The sequence below is a fragment of the Melospiza melodia genome, chromosome 18 (assembly GCF_035770615.1).
Source record: "Melospiza melodia melodia isolate bMelMel2 chromosome 18, bMelMel2.pri, whole genome shotgun sequence".
In the NCBI taxonomy this organism is placed as follows: Eukaryota; Metazoa; Chordata; class Aves; order Passeriformes; family Passerellidae; genus Melospiza; species Melospiza melodia.
In genome coordinates this window covers 1,343,564-1,362,489 of record NC_086211.1, presented here as the reverse complement: position 1 = coordinate 1,362,489, position 18,926 = coordinate 1,343,564, and the positions used below count along the sequence as shown (strand labels likewise).

The 18,926-nt window shown below is 58.7% G+C and overlaps 1 protein-coding gene across 1 annotated transcript; it reads left to right on the top strand.

Moving 5' to 3' along the window:
* The first annotated feature begins 529 nt into the window (after positions 1–529).
* SYNGR3 (synaptogyrin 3) lies at positions 530–17,302 on the top strand. The gene is made up of 4 exons (XM_063171607.1): positions 530–668; positions 9,169–9,409; positions 12,815–12,957; positions 15,263–17,302. The coding sequence occupies exons 1-4, from the start codon at positions 570–572 to the stop codon at positions 15,470–15,472; spliced, it is 693 nt and encodes a 230-aa protein (XP_063027677.1). The 5' UTR covers positions 530–569; the 3' UTR covers positions 15,473–17,302.
* Positions 17,303–18,926: the final 1,624 nt, after the last annotated feature.

The window sequence follows — 18,926 nt, the reverse complement described above, 5'->3', positions numbered from 1 at the left end:
GCCCGTGCCTGCAGCTGGGTGACAGCGGCTGTCACAGTGTCACAGTGCCCACAGCTGGGTGACAGCGCCTGTCCCCCTGTCACAGTGCCCGTGCCCACATCCCGGTGATAGTGGCTGTCACAGTGTCACCTCTCCCATGCCCACAGCTCGGTGAGAGTGCCTGTCCCACTGGCACAGTGCCTGTGCCCACAGCTTGATGACAGTGCCTGTCACAGTGTCACAGTGCCCAGAGCCCCATCCTGGTGACAGTGGCTGTCACAGTGTCACCTCTCCCGTGCCCACAGCTCAGTGGCAGTGCCCGTCTCACTGTCACGGTGCCCACAGCCCCATCCCGGTGTCGGGGGCTCAGCTCGGGCTCTCAGCGCCGGGAGCGGGCCCCGCGCCGGCCGCGCGCACCTGCCCGTGCCCACCACCCTGTCCCCCCCCTCACCCCACGGGTGGTTCCTCCCGCCGCCCGCACGCGGCGCTGCGGACGAGCCCACGAGGGAGGGGCGCGGGGGGGGCGGGCGGGCGCGCGGCCGGCGCGGGGCGCGCGCGGCGGGGCTCGGCTGGGCGCGGAGCGGGGGAAGATGGAAGGAGCGTCCTTCGGAGCGGGCCGGGCGGGGGCGGCCATCGACCCCGTGGATTTCCTCAAGCAGCCGCAGACCCTGCTCCGGGTCACCACCTGGGTAAGGCCGAACGGCCGCGGGAGCGCGGGGATGGGCAGCGGCCGTGCGGGGACAGCGCCCGGTGCGGAGACAGCGCCCGGTGCGGGGACAGCGCCCGGGCGATGGCAGTGCTCGGGTGATGGCAGTGCTCGGGCGATGGCAGTGCTCGGGTGATGGCAGTGCTCGGGTGATGGCAGTGCCTGGATGAGGGCAGTGCCCGGGCGATGGGCATTGCCGGGGCGATGGGCAGCTCAGGTGCATCGCAGCCGGTGCATCGTTCCCGGTGCCTGGTGCGGCGCCGGTGTGGTGTCGCTGCCGGTGCCCGGTGAGCTGCCGGTGCCGGTACGGTGCCGGTGCGGCGGGCGCTGCCGGTGCCGGTTCTCGGTGCGCTGCCGGTGCCGCTGCCGGTGCCGCTGCCGGTGCCGCTGCCGGTGCTCGCTGCGCTCCCGGTGCTCGGTGCGCTCCCGGTGCCGCTCCCGGAGCCGCTCCCGGTGCCGGTGCGGCGGGCGCTGCCCAGCCCCGCGGGCACGGAGTTTCCCCGGGAACGGGGCCGGGATGCGCCGCTACCCCGCTGCCGTGCGGTGCCGGAGGATGCGGCTCGGAGCCGCAGGCAGAGGACATTTTCCTGCCTTCCACGCTCCGTGCATGCGTGTGTGTGACAGAAATCCGGGAGCCGGCCCTGCCCAGCTCCCCCGTGCTGCCCAGAGGATGTCGTGCTCGTTGGACGTTCCCATCTGTGAATTCCCGGTGTGAGCAGGAGGTGGAATGGGCAGTGCAGGGCTGAGGGAAGGCTGTGGTGGTCCCTGCCCGGGGTGCCCCCGGGGCCGTGGTGCCCCGATGCCCAGGGCTCAGCACAGCCCCTGATTTGCCTCCCCCAGCCTGGCTTTTGCTGAGATCTGCAGGTGTGCAGGGCCTTGGCAGGTCAGGAATGCCAGGTCCTTCCCAAAAACCCCGCTGTGGGAAGGATCTGCCATCTGCCTGGCTCTCACCTGGCTCCAGCGCTTGGCTGGGGGCTGTGGCTGAGCCTGGGGCTCGTCCTCGCCCATGTCACACCTGTGCTGGCCCTGTGTCACCGTGTCAGCGAGGCAGGGGGCTCACCAAGCCGTGCTGGGAGGCGCAGCCATCCCCAGCTGCCCTCCTGCCAGCGGGCACAGCCCTGGCACCGAGGGGCTCTGCGGCCTGGGCTGCCCTGGGAGAGGCCCCAGCAGCAGCACATGAGCGATTCCAGCTGCAGTCACATGCTCAGAGTCGAACCACACGCTGCAGTGTGAGCCTGAGGGGAGCTGCTGTCCTTCCCAGGCCTTGCAGGAGGCCCACAGCTCCATTGATGGGGGAAAACGGGGCCAGGGATGGATCTGGGGCGTCCGGATCCATGGATGGGGTGTGGATCTTGGTGTGGATCTTGGGGCATTTTGGGCAGGGTTGAGGCACAGGGTAGAAGTTGTTTCCTAGAAGAGAACTTGGTCTGGATCCTCCTTGCTGGCAGTGCTGTAGGGTTTGGGTACAGTTAAATCAACCTGGTGAGTTCAGCCCCCCCTAAAATCCTAAAATAAATGTGTCACCCTGCATCCAGAGGGCTCCCCGTCCTTGTTGGATGGAGGGGGTTGGACACTGCTGGGAAGCAGGACCAGAGTATGGAATGTAGGTACAAAATAAAAACCCCAGTTTAGGAGATATTCCTGTATATACTCAGTGGTTTATTGAGGGGTGAAGGGCTGAATCCCATCACCACTCTCCTGGCTCTGTGCTCCCAGGAAATCAGTGACAAACGAGTGCTCCCAGCCACAGAAATGCACCAGCTGAACTCCAGACAGGTGCAGGGCCAGCAGTGTGCACAAACTGGGATGAGCATGCTGCCATGCTGCCATCCCAGAAGTGTTTGCAGCATTCAGAGCTGGCCAAAGCCCACGGAGCAAAAAGGGAGTTCTTGCCCTTTGCAGTGGGCTGGGGGAGGGTTTATCAGGGTCAGGGATTATCCAGCCTGAGGGTTCAGAGCCCCAGTTTGGTGTCCCAGCCCAGTTTCCCGTGTGTAAAACCAGTTCAGCATCTGTGATCCTGCCCAGTGTGAGCTGGGGCTGCACTCTCAGCACTGCCCTGCTGCTGCTGTGCCCTGTGCCCTGTGCCAGCCCAAACCCGTGCCAGCACAGAGAAACTGGGTGGGAGAGACACCCAAAGCTTTGCGGGGGTCCCTGCTGCCTTCCTGCCGCTGTCCTGGGCGGGTGGCAGTGCTGGTGGCACGTGGTGGCACCGTGCTGGTGGCAGGGCAGGAGCTGGAGCCGATGCCCAGGTGCCATCCCTGATTGCCAGACCTTGCCAGGGCTCCCTGCCTGCCCTCCCAGGGGCATGAGCTGCACGGAGCAGCCACGGTGGGTGTTTGCTGGGCTGGGGGCAGCTTTGGGGTGGGATTTCTCACGTGGTTTTCCTTCCTGTGCCTCGGTGATGCAGCTCAGTGCCCTGGTTACCCTGAGCAGCAGGATCCCACAGCTGGATCCCACAGCTGGATCCCACAGCTGGATCCCACAGCCCTGCTCTGGGTGTGGGCTCAGCCTCTCCCGGGGAAGGAAGGGCTGCCAGCATGGGCTGGGTTGGGTGGGGGTGATGGAGAAACCCCACAGGATTGGGGCCAGCCCCAGTGCCCGAGGTGGGTGACCCCGTCTGGTGTGGGTGATGGCCACTGCTGGGGCTTCCCAGCACCAAAGGAAGGTCCAGTTCCCTTTTCTGGAGCTCCAGAGGCCGCCTTGTGCTGGCAGACATGTGGGGGGCTGGCAGGTGAACAGTGACCAGCACAGAAATCCCCAAATGTCAGCGGTGCCCAAAGGGGATTCCTGCTTCTGCCTCCCCCTGAGAGAGCAATTCTGAGTATCTGAGGGGGAAAAACACCACTCCTGCCTCGAGCTGCGAAATCAAAAGCTGGAAAGAACCATTTAACAGTTCCTCATTCATCTGTTCCCTCTCTGTCTGATGCAGTTTGTCAGATGAAGATGTGATCGCTCTTGTGGTTTCCTTTTGAGACATTTTCTGCACAGCCAAACAGAGTCGATATTCACGAGGGCTGCCTGCAGAACCATGAGCTCCTGTCTCTGTCCCTGCCCGTGCCAGCCAGCCTTTCAAGTGGCCACTCAGCTCCCCAGGGCAACTGTTCACTTAACACAGGCTTAGCTTTGCTTTTTAAAAGCACTTTTGGAAAATATTTTCAGCAATAAAATTTTTCGGTGATTCCTGTGATTCCATGCAGGGCAGCAGGAGAAGCTCAGTGCTGGGTCCCAGCAGTGCATCCTCATCCTCCTGACTCACCCATCCCATCCCATCCCATTATCCCATCCCATCCCATCCCATCCCATCCCATCCCTTTATCCCATCCCATGGATCCCTTTATCCCATCCCATCCCATCCCTTAATCCCATCCCATCCTATCCCTTTATCCCATCCCATCCCATCCCTTTATCCCATCCCATCCCATCCCATCCCATCCCATCCCATCCCATCCCATCCCATCCCTTAATCCCATCCCATGGATCCCTTTATCCCATCCCATCCCATCCCTTTATCCCATCCCATGTATCCCATTATCCCATCCCATCCCATCCCATCCCATCCCATCCCATCTCATTATCCCATCCCATTATCCCATCCCATTATCCCATCCCATTATCCCATCCCATGGATCCCTTTATCCCATCCCAGCCTCCCTGGGGCTCAGCAGAGGTGCAGGGGATGGGCTCTGGATGGTTCCTCAGGGGTTTCACTGACTCCTGAGCTCTCAGGGCTCTCAGGGAAGAGCCCCAAGGCTGCCCTGGCACTCCAGGAGCCCCAGCAGTGCTCAGAGCCATTACCATGATCTGAGCAGCCTCAGACTCCAGTCCTGACCGCTTTTCGGAAGGGTCATCAGATTTCTGCCTTAATTTTCTCTTTCTGCAGGCTGTGGATTAAAGGCAGAACTTAAACTCAACATTTTGGTAATGGAATTATGGGGGAGCTCTGCTGCATCTGAGCTTGGAACGGCTCTGAATTGTCATGCTCTGTCATCTCTGGTTTCAAGCCCTGCTGCTGTGCCGTGTGCTCAGATTGCAGGGCGAGATCGGGAGCCTTGAATGAGCGCCGTGTCTCAGCCCGCGTCCCTTACCACATCAGAAAAAGTAATTGAGGAAAAATCAGTCATGTGGCCATCAACAGACATCCTCCCAGGCTGATTAGCCTGGTGGAGGTGGCCCTAAACCCATTACAGGCAGCATCAGCCCCTCTCTTGCTGTGCCAGCATCCACAGAGGCCTTCCCTTGGTGGCATCTCCATGGTGGGAGATCTGCAGGGCCTGAAGCTGAGCTTTGGTCTCACAGCCCCCAAAAATGGTGCAGATCAGTGCTGGAAACCCCTGTGAGGATAAACTGCAGGGGGAGCAGGGGCTGAGTGCCCCCTGTGCCAGGGGATCCGTGCCAGGGCATCCATGCCAGGGGATCCGTGCCAGGGGATCCGTGCCAGGCCCGTGCACTGCCTGGGGCTTACAGGGAATTAGGGAAACGCCCGCTGCTAAGCAGGATTTGGCCGCTGCTAATTTGACCTGATTTGTTTTCCTTTCCCATTTGGTGGGGACTCCTTCCCTCTGGGATGGGCAGGGAGTGGAGCAGGAGGGTTTGGGGGGCAGTGAGGAATCTCCAGGTGTTTGGGGGCACTGAGGGATCTCAGGAGGGGTTTGGGGGCACTGAGGGATCTCAGGAGGTGTTTGGGGGACAGTGAGGGATCTCCAGGTGTTTGGGGGACAGTGAGGGATCTTCAGGTGTTTGAGGGGCAGTGAGGGATCTCAGGAGGTGTTTGGGGGCAGTGAGGGATCTCAGGAGGGGTTTGGGGGGCACTGAGGGATCTCAGGAGGGGTTTGGGGGGCACTGAGGGATCTCCAGGGGTTTGGGGGCACTGAGGGATCTCAGGAGGTGTTTGGGGGCACTGAGGGATCTCCAGGTGTTTGAGGGGCAGTGAGGGATCTCAGGAGGGGTTTGGGGGCAGTGAGGGATCTCCAGGGGTTTGGGGGCACTGAGGGATCTCCAGGGGTTTGGGGGGCACTGAGGGATCTCAGGAGGGGTTTGAGGGGCACTGAGGGATCTCCTGAGCTTGGCCTGGCTCTCTGCACCTGTGGGAGATGAGCTCTGGGCCGTTCTCCTCGTGGATTCCATCTCCTCCAGGCCGACAAGGATCTGTGTGTGTAACCAAAACCAGGCTCTGCAGTCTCCTGGCACCCCACACCTTCTGCTGGTGATTTTATAGGCCCCAAGTGCCAGAGCAGCTCGTGAGCAGTGGGAAATGCTCACCTTAAGATGGCTGACAGCTCACACCGGAGCTCCCAGCTCCTGCTCTCCTGATCTGTGCTGATGCTGCTTGCTTTCCTCGCCTGCCTCTGCTCAGGCTGAGGGATCTCCTGAAGCACACGTTAGGGGATGGGTGCACAAAGCTGAAAGCAGCAGGGAGAAAACAGTTTGTGTGCTGGGGTGCAGGCTGCTGGAGCTTCAGGGGGAATGGGGATCTGCAGAGCACAGCCCCGGGAAAAGGGCAGGCAGGCTGGGCAGCAGCATCCTCCAGATGGCAAAATGGGCTGGAGGGAGGGCAGGCACAGCTCCAGCTCCATCCACACTGAGAGGTGTCTGCACCCGGGCACCCTGGGCTCTGCCTGATGGATCCAGCAGAATCCTGGAGTGGTTTGGGCTGGAAGGAGCCTCAAAGCCCATCCAGTGCCACCCCTGCCATGGCAGGGACACTTCCACTGTCCAGCCTGGCCTTGGGCACTGCCAGGGATCCAGGGGAGCCACAGCTGCTCTGGGCACCCTGTGCCAGGGCCTGCCCACCCTCTGAGCAGAGAGAGTGTCCCACTGTCCTGTGTCACTGTCCTGTGTCACTGTCCTGTGTCACTGTCCCACTGTCCCCTCCCAGTGTCCTGTGTCACTGTCCTGTGTCACTGTCCTGTGTCACTGTCCCACTGTCCCGTCCCAGTGTCCTGTGTCACTGTCCTGTCCCACTGCCCTGTCCCACTGTCCCACTGTTCTATCCCCTTGTCCTGTCCCACTGTCCTGTCCCATTGTCTGTCCCACTGCCCTGTGTCACAGAAATGCTGCCCGGCCTGCAGAGAGATGTCTCTTCTTGCTTAGAATCACACTTTTTAACCTTGCACCGGCTCAGCCAGGAAAAGCAGAATTTGCTGCTGGTGGAGTTGGGTTGTTCAGATGGAAAATGAAGTGTCCTGTGAAGTCAAATCCTCTGAGATGCTGCTCAGGCCACCGAGCCTCGCTCACAGTGGAAAATCTGACCCTGTGTTTTCCCTTTCTGTCTCTGATGAGCTGCTTGGGGCTCTGAGCCGCTGTGGTTTGTGAAGGTGATGGGGAAATGCTCTTGTACTGTGGGAGCTTCAGAAAAAACACAGGGGGTTTATTTCCCTGCCCACATTTATTTCATCCACCCACGTTTTCCTAAAATAAAAGCACTTTTTCATCCAAACTTAGAAAGACAACGCCAAATTTATTCTCATTAAAACGTTTCACCAGCACCAGTGGGTTTTTAAAGAAAAACCATAACATTACAATCCTGGGGTGAGGGAGGGGTAACCCGTGGCAAGGCACGTTGTGACAGGAATATTCCAGGCAGTGCTGATGGTTTGAGCTCCCCTGTCAAATGTGTGCACTTGGAATTTGCGGCTCCTTTGGCCTCCCAAGGAAAAGCTGCCTGTGCTGTGTTTTGTACATTAAAATGTGCTTGTGTCTCATGGTTTGAGCCACTTGGCTTGTCTGGCAGCAGGAAGGATGCTCTGCTTTCCAAAACCCTTTGGAACTGGAAATTAAGTGATAAAACATCATTTAAAATTAAAAAAAAAAATCAACATTGAGAGCCCCAGGTGTGCAAAGCTGGTGCAGGCACCCCACACCTGTGCTGGGCCATCCTGAATTGTGTTTATGGGACATTTATGGGAGCTCCCCCTCCTCACAGAGCTCTGGGCTGCAGCAGGTCCCCACAAGCCTGGAGCAGGCTGATAATCCTGGGGGGAATGAGTGGAACCTCTCAGAGCAGCTGAGTTCAGGTTTGCTGCCCTGCCCCAGCAGCGATGGTGTGGAATCAGAGCTCCTCAATTATTCATGTTTTCCAGAATCACATTACTCCTTCCCAGGGCCTGCTCCATCCGTGCTGCTGCTATTTCTGATGGTAAATAACAATTCTGCATTATTTATGAGCAGATTTTTACAACTGCCGATGTTACAGCTGCCGCCAAAGCCCTGGGAAAACGATTAGGGCTGTTTGTTGTTGTTTGTGCCTTACACACGGCCCCTCCCGGGTGAGGATGAGGAGGGTGGGGATGGTGGGGATGATGGTGATAGGAGGATGAGGATGGTGGGGATGAAGGTGGTGATAATGATGTTGGTGATGGTGATGATTATGATGAGGGTGATGATGGTCATGATGATGAGGATGAAGATGGGGATGATGATGATATGATGATGATGCTGCCATATTTTTAATAAATCACCAAGCGCTCCCCAAGCACAGCACCAGGAGGAGCAGGGTGCAGGTGCCACAGGGTGACATGGGTGGCCCCTGAGGTGCCACAGGGTGACGTGGGTGGCCCCGGAGGTGCCACAGGGTGACGTGGGTGGCCCCTGACTCGTGGCTGGAGCTCAGGGCTGACCTGGGCCAGGGGTGGGTGTGGGACAGGGCCCCAGGCCGTGGCTGGACTCCCAGAGGAGGAAGAGGAGCAGATCTGTCCCAGTGCTGTGTTAGAGGGTGGTTGGGCCCCGAGGGAGGTTTGCCCACTGTGGGCTCTGCTCCGTTCCCCCTGCTCTGTGACACAGCTGCCCTGGGAGCTGCAGGAGGTGACACAGGTGACTGTGAGAGCCACCAGCTGGGCTGACACTGTGTGACACTGGTGCTGGTCGTGCTGTCCCTGCAGGGACAGCCTCTTATCTCTGCCCTGCATGCCTGGGAGCAGCAGGGAGCAGCAGCGCTGCTGGTGCTGGCAGGGATGAGATCAGAGGCTCCCAGTGTGAGGGAGATGTGCCACCTCCCCACACATGTCCCCTGTCCCCTCCAGCCGCCTTCCAGCCCTTCCCTGGCTCAGCTGCTCAGCTGTCCCCTGTCCCTGGGGACACCAGGGGCTTTGTGGGGCCCAGAGAGCAGCACAGCACAGCACAGAGTCCCTGCAGGGATGTGGGCATCCTTTCCCTCCCCGGCGTGTCTGGAGAAGCAGGTCCTTGCCCCACTGTGCCCAGCAGGGCATTGGGAGGCAGGAGGAGGTTCCAGGATGGAACAGCCAGGTGCAGCCTGGAGCCACCAACCAGAGCAGAGCCGGGATGTGTCTGACAAATGCCACGTTTGGGATGTGTCTGACAAATGCCACGTTTGGGATGTGTCTGACAAATGCCACGTTTGGGATGTGTCTGACAAATGCCACGTTGCCATGGAGCCAGGGCTGGGATTTGAGGGTGGGATTGTCACTGCTGTTGGGGAGCAGAGTTCAGTGCCAGCAGCCAGCTGTGCTCTGTGCCCGCTCCTGCAGATCTTCTCCATCGTGGTGTTCGGCTCCATCGTCAACGAGTGCTACGTGAACAAGGACAGCCAGCACCCCGAGCTGCTCTGCATCTTCAACGAGAATGAGAGTGCCTGCAGCTACGGCATCGCCGTGGGCGTCATCGCCTTCTTCGGCTGCATCTTCTTCTTCGTGCTGGACCTGCACTTCCAGCAGATCAGCAGCGTCAAGGACCGCAAACGGGCCGTGCTGCTGGACCTGGGCTTCTCAGGTACCCTCATCTGTCCTGCTTGGGTCTCCCTTCCCTTCCCTTCCCTTCCCTTCCCTTCCCTTCCCTTCCCTTCCCTTCCCTTCCCTTCCCTTCCCTTCCCTTCCCTTCCCTTCCCTTCCCTTCCCTTCCCTTCCCTTCCCTTCCCTTCCCTTCCCTTCCCTTCCCTTCCCTTCCCTTCCCTTCCCTTCCCTTCCCTCCTCGCTCCAAAGCTCATTTCCACGGTGCTGGAGCACCCAGCCCTTGTTAGATGAATTTTACAGCCCCTTCCGTGGGGTTTGGTGCCTGAAATCCTGGATTCCAGCAGAAGGGGGATGTTGGGATCTATAAAATTAGAGAGTTTTGAGAAAGAAATCCCTCACCCTGGCAGCCTCTGCTCCCTGCCAGCCACGGGGCTGGCACTGCTCCCAGACCCTGCCTCCTGTCCCTCTGTCCCTGGGGTGGATCCATGGGAGGAGAAAGGAGAGAACCATCCTGGAATCCTGGAATGGTTTTTTGGGAGGGACATCAAAGCTCACCTTTAAAGGGACATTGGAAAGGACATTAAAGCTCCACCTTCTGCTAGACCAGGGTGCTCCCAAGCCAGTTAAACCCTCCCAGGGATCCAGGGGCAGCCAGAGCTGCTCTGGGCACCTGTGCCTGTTCCACCCTCCCAGGGAAGAACTGATTCCTGCAATGCCTCTGGGCAGGGACTGGGAGGTGGCTCTGGGTGGCTCACGGCCTCAGGGCCACACTGAGAGGGCATTTGCAGCCTTCTCCTCCAGCTGCTGCTCCAGCTGTTCCCATGGACAGGGTGTGCAGGATTCCAGCCGTGATTAGGGTGGGAACACATCCCGGCTGTTTGCACTCCGTCTGCAGACCCCTAAATGCTCATTATCTCCTTAATTGATCATTATCTCCTTAATTGATCGTTATCTCCCGCGGTGCTTCCTGGCCCTCCTTTCCCCAGCAGAGGAGCTGGGGCTGCACCTTCAGCCTCACCCACGGTGCCAGCTCAGCCCTCTCAGAGGGTTTTGAAATTCCTGTCCGAGCATCACCCGCACCTGGCTGCTGTTACTGGCTTATACTGGGAGGGGCTGGGGGCTCAAAATGGGAAGGTCGGTGCTGCGGAGGGATTGGTGTGGCAGCTGCAGTTGCCAGCGCAGCCGTGCTGGCTGTTAAAATGATGTCACTTTAACCCCTGAGAGCCCGGGGTGCCACTGGGGACACACGGTGGGCAGGGGGGCAGTGCCAGGGAGGACGAGCTGTGCTGGGTCCAGGGCTTCACACAGGAGCAGCTTCCCCTCCACAAACCAGTGCCAGCTGCAGTGCCAGCCCCTTGTGCCAGCCCTCTGTCCCTGAGCCTGACCGGTGCCATCCCCATGTCCTTTATGCCAGCCCCATGTCCCCAGCCTTATTGCTGAGCCCAGCCAGTGCCAGCCCCAGTGCCAGCTCTGTGTCCCCAGCCTTGTCCCTGACTATAACCAGTGCCAGCCCCATGTCCCTTGTGCCAGCCCTGTGTCCCCGAGCTTGTCCCTGAGCCTAAACAGCGCCAGCCCCATGTCCTTTATGCCAGCCCTGTGTCCCCAGCTCTGTCCCTGACTATAACCAGTGCCAGTCTCTTGTGCCAGCCTTGTGTCCCCAGCCCTGTCCCTAAGCCTAAACAGTGCCATCCCCATGTCCCTTGTGCCATCCCCATGTCCCTTTGTGCCATCACCATGTCCCTTGTGCCATCCCCATGTCCTTTGTGCCATCCCCATGTCCTTTGTGCCACCCCCGTGTCCCAGCCCTGTCCCTGAGCCATCTCCTGCTGCTCCCACAGTGGGCTTTATTAACCTTTGGGAGCTGCTCTTGTTTCACCTCGGGGTTTTTGACTCCCAGAGTTTCCCCAGTGTGATTCTGAGCGGTGGCTGAGGGACAGATGTAGGTTTTGGGGCTGGTTCCCATTGCAGGGAGGAGCTGCTGGGGAAGCCCCCCTGGAACAGCAGGAGCAGAAAATATCCCTGGGTTACAGGGTGACCTTTGAGGAGAAAATCCCAGTAAATCTCTGCCCTTTAGTGCTGGCAAGCAGGCACTGTGCTGAAGGGAAGTGAAAATGCTCATGCGGAGATTTGGGTGGGTTTGGTGACAGGCTTGGCTGCATTTGGTGAAGGTTCTGTCATTTGGAAAAGGAAACCAAACTTCACTCCCTGTGAGGGGAGGATTCCTTCCATGGCCAGAACTGGTGTTGGGAATCCCCAGGCCCAGCCATGCAGGAGGAGACAGGGAATGTGTCTGAAACTGCAGTGAGGGGCAAATTCTGAGTTAAGGCCTTGAGCCCTGCACCCCCAGCACTTGGTGTGGATGCTCCCAGGCATTTTATGGCATATTTAGGGAAAACTGGCAAGAGAAATGGGAATAAATGGGAATAAAGGGAGGTTTAAAGGAGGAATAAAGCCTGGCTGCTGACCCTGCTGTGCTGATGATCCTTGGGAGCTGCTGGGCAGCTCAGCACTCCCAACATCCACGTGTGCACTGACACCCAGAACCTGGGACATCAGCAATGATGGGGACCCTGAAAGCAGCACCATGGGAGGGTCCAGGTGCTGCAGAGCTGGAACACACCCCTGCTGCTGGCCCTGTGTGCTCCTGGCTTTTCCTTGGCTGTGCCCTGAGCTGCTTGGCACTGGGCAGGGCTGGTGGCTGGGGATGGAATTAGGGCAGCTGCAGCCCTATCTTGCTCAGCCAGCTTTGCTTCCAGGCAGGAATAATCAAATAATCATCAGAGTGTTCCTGCTCAGCCCCCCGGGCCCAGGGGGGTTCTCTGCAGGGATGAGCAGAGCTCTCACGTGTCCTGGAATCGCAGAATTACAGAATGGTTTGGGTTGGGAGGGGCATTAAAATCCATCTCATCCCACCCCTGCCATGGCAGGGACATCTCCCACTGTCCCAGGGACACCTCCCACTGTCCCAGGCTGCTCCCAGCCCTGTCCAGCCTGGCCTTGGGCACTGCCAGGGATGCAGGGGCAGCCACAGCTGCTCTGGGCCTCCCCACACTCACAGGACAGAATTCCTCCTCCAGATCCAATATAAATCCACCCTCCCTTGTCCTGTTATTCAGTGCCCTTGTGCAAAGTCCCTCTCCAAGGCGTCCAGGGGGGATGTGCTGTCCTAGGAATTCTTTCTGATAAAGAAGAACTAGCGGCAAATGTCACACGAAATTTGTAAAAAATGAATATGTATGAGCCTATTGTGAAATTGTATGCACGTGTATCTGAGAGGGGGATAAAAAGGGACCTGAAGCCCCCAGAGGTACACATGTCTTTTTAGGTCATTTTAGGGGAACGATTCCCACACGCGCCCAGCGCTGTACTAAACATCCCAGCTTTACAACTTTCACAAAAGTTGTGGAGTTCTGATTATCTCCACCAAGCACGTGTTCCCCCGCAGGTTTCCTGGCCTTCCTGTGGTTTGTGGCCTTCTGCTTCCTGGCCAACCAGTGGCAGAGGACGACGCTGACGCGCGGCTTCGCGCAGGGCGCGGACGCGGCGCGGGCGGCCATCACCTTCTCCTTCTTCTCCATCATCATCTGGGTGAGGGGCTGGGGGGGCCACAGCAGAAATGAAACCTGCCCGGGGTGCTGGGGCGGGCTGCCTTTGCAGAAGTGATCCCTGGTGGGTGCAGAGGGGCCGCACTGGGGAGCCTGCACACGTGGAACCGGTGGTTTCCGACCTGGGGAGCTCGGCTCAGTCTCCTCTGCCTGGGGAACCCCAGGCTTCCCTTTCTCCCGGGGCTGGGAGGTTTTGTTCCTGTTGAAAACGTGTGGCCAGGCACGAGCTGCCTTCGTTTCAGGGCCTCCTTGGAGGCAGGGAGTCCCCTGAGCAGATCTCTGCGCTGAGCAGCTCCGTGGGTGCCTGGGGGATCTGGGAGCTCTCAGCTCCTCCTGGGCCACACCAGCCTGTTCACCTGGAGAAGGGGCTTAGGAACCCCCCTTGATCCCATTTCCAGCTCCACCTGGGCAGGGGGGCTCCAGCCAGGGCTGTGAGAAGCTCACCTGGACCCCACATGCACCTCAGACAGAGCAATCCTAACTTTATACACACGACAACAAGCCCTTGGCTGGCTGCTAATACCTGGAGATGTTTGGTGTTTATCATAGCTAGACCCATGAGAACATCACTGAGGTGCTCTCCAGCAGTCAAAAAACAACACGAAAGGCAGAACATAGGAAAATAGAATAAAGAAGAGAGAACATCACAATGGCACCTCAATGCATGATGAGCACCATAATTCTGGTTCAATCACCTGGGAGCCCTCTCAAAGGGAAATCCCAGCATGTCTGGCATCTACCAGGAGAAATTGTAACAAACAAAGGTACCAAAGTCCTCAGGAATCTTATGTTCAAAATATCCATGAACAGTTTGGAAAAGGGCTGAACAGCAGTCTGGCAGAGATGAGGGTCAGCTATGAGGAAACACCAAAGGATCTCATGGAAGTCACTACAGAGCAGGAAAATGGCAGGCGAATTTCAGCAGAGATGTGTGCCCAGAGCTGTGTGTGCAGAGGCAGGGGTGGCTCTGGGTCATCCCCAGCTTCCCCAGGGCACAGAGCCCCGGGATGTGCCCTAATTCCACATTGCCTCCAAGGAACTGGGGCAAAGCCAGGGCAGGCTTTCCAGCACAAGCCTCGCTCCAGTTCTCCCCAGTTTAGCTGCTCCCTGCTTTGTGATTATCCCAGTAAATCTCCTCTAATCCCAGCTCTTCCCCATCTCTGCCACGGATGCTCCCCATCCCATCAGCATCTGCTCCCACCCTGGAGGGCCGTGGGGACACCGCTGTCACCCTGCCCCATCCCGATGGTTGGGAAGCCATTCCCGGCCTCTGCAGGCGTTTTCAGCCTCCTCAGAACGTCATTTACAAACTAATTGAATTGTTAACGAGTCCTCCTGGAAGGAGAGGAGCTCGGGGCCCTCCCGGCTTTGCCGCCCACATCTCCCAGCCTCAATTCCAGCAACCTGGAAAGGGGTGAAGGAGCCTCGGCAGAACTGACCTATTTTCCTGGGCTGGCTCTCGGCAGCTCCCCCTCCCCACAGCAGATGTGTTTATTTGGGCCAGCTGTGCCAGATGTGCACGGCCAGGGCCCCCCAGCCCGGGCAGAGCTCTGGGGGTCCCCCTGCCCCACAGAAACGGCTCTGGAGCGTTCCCGTGGGGTTTGGGGCTGGGGTGGCTCTGGGGTGCAGCAAGGGTGGGGTGGCAGCACGTGGGGTGCTGCGTGGGCTCGGTGCTCTGCAGGGAATGGGGGATGTGGGGTGCTGGGGATGCGGGATGCTGGGGGGATTTGGGGTGATGGGGGATGTGGGGTGCTGGGGGGATTAGGGATGATGGGGGAATGGGGTGATGGGGGAATGTGGGCTCTGGAGGGCTGTAGGGTCCCGGGGGGATTTGAGGTCTGGTGGGTTTGGGGGGGTCCTTGGAGGACATGGGGTCCTGGGGAATGCGAGGTTCTGGGTTTGGGGAGCCCTGGGGTGACATGGGGTCCTGGTGGGATTGGAGGTCCTGGAGATTCGGGGACCCTGGGAGGACCTGGGGTCCTGGTGGGATGCGAGGTTTGGGGGATCCTGGGGGGCCATGGGGTCCTGGTGTGATGCTGGTGAGACACGGGGTGCTGGGGGGACACGGGGTCCTGGGGTGTGTTCTAGGGTGCAGTGGGGTCTCAGCCCTGCCCCGTGTGACGCTGTCCCTCTCTGTCCCTCCATCCCTCCCTATCTCTCTCTGTCCCTCACTGTCCCCCTCTGTCCCCCTCTGTCCCCCTCTATCCCTCCCTGTCCCTCCCTGTCCCTCTGTCCCTCCCTGTCCCTCTGTCCCTCTGTCCCTCCGTCCGTCTGTGGCGGTGCCGCAGGTGGTGCTGGCGCTGCGGGCGCTGCAGCGGTACCGCCTGGGCACGGACATGTCGCTGTTCGCCACCGAGCAGTTCGGCGCCGAGCCCAGCGCCTCGTACCCCGGCTACCCGGGCGGCAGCGGCGTGGAGAGCGCCGAGACCTACCAGAGCCCGCCCTTCAGCGAGAGCCTAGAGGCCAACCCCAAAGGTTACCAAGTGCCAGCCTACTGAGGGGCCGCGGCGGGGCCGCCCCGCTGTCCTGCCCCGCTGTCCCCAGCCCCGTCCCCCCGCCGTGGCCGCTCGGTGCCGGGTCCCTTTATTAGCTCGTTGTGCAGTGAATTCTGTACAGTGGTATTGGTTCTTGTCTTACCTGTCCCAGGGTTTCTAAGAGCAGTGTTCCCTCTAAGCCGGGAGGAAGGAAGGTTGGTAGCACATCGCCTGTGCGTGAGGAGGAGGAGGAGGAAATGTCCCAGATGTCCCCTCCGAGCTCTGCTGGGAAAGCCCAGGATGCCTTTTCCTCTCAGCAAACAGCAGCTGAGGAATTCTTATCTCGTTCTTCCAGAGCTAACACAGAATCCGTGGAGGGTGGGTAGAGCTGGCCCTGGCTGCTCCCGGTGTGGAGCTCCCAGCCCAGGTTCCAGGGAAGTGCCAAATCCACGGGGAAATCAGTGCTGTCTGTGTTGTTTCCTTTGTATATACTTGCTGTACAAAGCAAATATCCAAACAGGTGTTTCCCAACTTGGTTTAGAGGCACAGCAGGCCGGGGTTGGGGTCAGTATCCAGAGGGCTTCTATGCTTCAGCAGGTTCTGGTTGAGGATTTAAAAAGTGTCTGTTTGAAATGGAAACAAGCAGGAGCTGGTTGCTAACTGGGAATAGCCTGTGATCAGTGGGAATGTGGCACTTTGTGGTTCATTTCCTCGTGGGGGATTGGGAAATTCGTAAATTCCTAAGGAATTTTTGGTTGGCAGCGCTGTCGCATCCTCACCCTGGAGAGGTGAGGACCGAGATGAGGGGCTCAGACTCCACATCCAGGGCCATTAGGAGCAATATTGGACTTGTATTTTTATTCTGGGAGCAGCCACCATCTGGCAGCTGCAGCAGAACCCAGGTGGGGACACGTGTGTCACCCTGCAGCCTCCAGAAATGAGGGATTATTCAGGCAGGGACCTGGGAAGGCAGCACAGGCCATTGGAGTCCATCCATCCTGTGTGGGCGCACACTGGGTTTGGTGTGGGGACAGTCAGTGAAAAGCAGCCAGGAGGGAGGCTCAGGCTGGGGGTTCAGCTGCAAAGAGCAAAGAAAAGGAGGGAATGTGTAAAACATCCATTGCCAGCTCTCCGTGCCCGTGTGGCAGCTGTTCCAGGCTGTGTCACCAAGGGCTGAAACCTGAATTCCCAGCCCGGGGGTGGCAGCTCCATCCCTGGGGGCTCCTCCAGAGCCACCACTGCCTTGTGACCTCGAGAGGAGCACGAGCCACCCCTGTGCTGTCCCCTCCCTGCCACAGGGCCTGGTCACTGCCGTCCTGCTGCTGGGATCAGAGCGCTCATTAACGAGCAGCAGGTAAATGCACTAATTAAGCAGCCAGTCGTGCCCAGGTCACTGCCCGTGGCGTTCCCTGCCTTGGCTCCAGGTCCTGGCTGTGCCCAGCCCCTCACAGGTGCCTGACCATGAACACCCAGCCCAGAGCAGCCTCAGCCTCGAGGGATTCCGGGATCTTTGTGGGTTTGTGGAGTCAGATTTGCTGGGAAAGAGAAGAAAATAAAAACCCCGAGGATTTTAATACAGGGTACGGTAGAACTGTAGCAATATTTTCCTTAGAGGGAACACTGAAACTTTAGCAGCACAAACAGTACTTGTGTTAATATTTTAGCAAAATTATAATCAATTTAAATGTTTAAATTGATTGTACGTGAGACAATGTTCGTTGGGTACAGTGTATTTTTTCTAACTATGATATAACTGTTGCAGAGTTTCCGTGTAACCGTACAGAGCTAAAGCTGTGTCTGCCTGCGGGACACGTCCCGTGTGCCCCCTGCTCAATATATCACGCTCTGAATGTCCCCCCAGGCCTGCATTGCCTTTCTTTGCCCCCACACGCACATCCCACCACGCTGTGACCTCTGGAGCAGCAACAGGGACACGGGGATGGCACCAGCACCGCTCCTGGTGCTTCCCAAGGCTTGTTTCAGCTTCCCAGGGTTTCCTTTTCCTTGCTGTGCTGTGCTGGGGGGCTTCTGGCAGCACAGGAGATGCTCCTGGATTAAAGCAGAGATGGAATAAATAACCTGCTCCCTGGTTAAAGCAGAGATGGAATAAATGACCTGTCAGCCTCAGCACTCAACAGGCACCTGGAGGGAGGCGAGCCCTGCTCCTCTGCACCCACAGCGCCCGTGCCAGGCAGGGCAGGGTGGCACCTCTGCTGGGGTGGCACTGGGACAGGCAGGAGCCACACCTGGAGCGTTTTTCCAGGGAATGGCACCGGGCTGGTGTCCCATGGGCCGTGCCAAGGCCGTGTCACCAGGCAGGATGGGACAGCCCCAAACTCCCTGGCTGTGGTGGGAGCCTTCACCCAGTGTCCCCACAGTGTCCCCACAGTGTCCCCACAGTGCTGGGTGTCACCGTGCCCGGTGGCAGCCCTGGGTGTGCCCATCAGGGTGTGCAGGGAGTGCTGTCACCAAACACACCCCAAAGGGGCTGTGGATGGAGAACCAGAGCCATGGCTGCAGTGACCCTGGGCTGCTGGGGGTTCAGGGATCTGGAACATCAATTTTCCTCTTTTCTCCTCTTTTTCTGCCAGCTGTGCAACAGCAGCACTCACCCCCTTGTAAGCACCCAGGCCACATCCTAGGAGGGTGCCAGGGCTGTCCCAGAATTGTCCCAAAAGCGTGCCAGGACTGTCCTGAGCGTGCCAGGGCTCTGCCATCCTCACAGGCTGTTTGTAGCCCTCTGTTCTCCCCAGAGCTCACAGAGGGCTCAGCTGTGCTCAGCCCAGCCCCAAAGCCTCTGCACGGTGTTAGCTCTAAATTCGGGTGTGAAGAGCAGAATTCCAGCCCCACCCAGCCTCTTGCTCCAGGAGGCTCTGTCACAGCCCCGCTGTTCCTCAGCACTGAGCTCACCCCATCATGCACTGTGCATTCAGGCATATTAAAAGATTTGGAGTTTTGGCCAACATTTCAAGCTGTTCCTAGCAAAGGTGGAAGCTTTGCTTTAGTGATGTTCAGTAAAAAACATCCTCCCCCTGCATTACCTGCTGTGTGCCAGGGGCTGGAGCAGAGCCTGAGAGCAAAGCCCTCCCTCTACAGGGCAGCATTTGGGATCTCTCTGCTCTTGGGACGAGATTCCCACCAGTCCATGCCAAAACAACCAGTGAGCCCCAGCAGTGCTGTTTGTTCTCTGCCCACCAGGCCCTCCCAGGGCTGCCCTGTCCCTCCCTGGCACAGCGCTGGCTCCTGGCTCTGCCCTCTGTTCCCTGGGAATTGCCATCACTGCTCCATGCAATGGGAATTTCTCTCAATAAACACTGCTGTGCATTTCAGACCCCTCCCCAAGAGGTGGCTCTGGTCCCCCCGGTCCCATTCTCAGTCCCATTTTGTCCCCATGTCTGTCACAAGCCCCTCTCCCCCTCAGGGAGGCTCAGCCCTCGCTGCCTCAACTTGAAGCCCCAGCTCAGCTGCCTGGATTTTG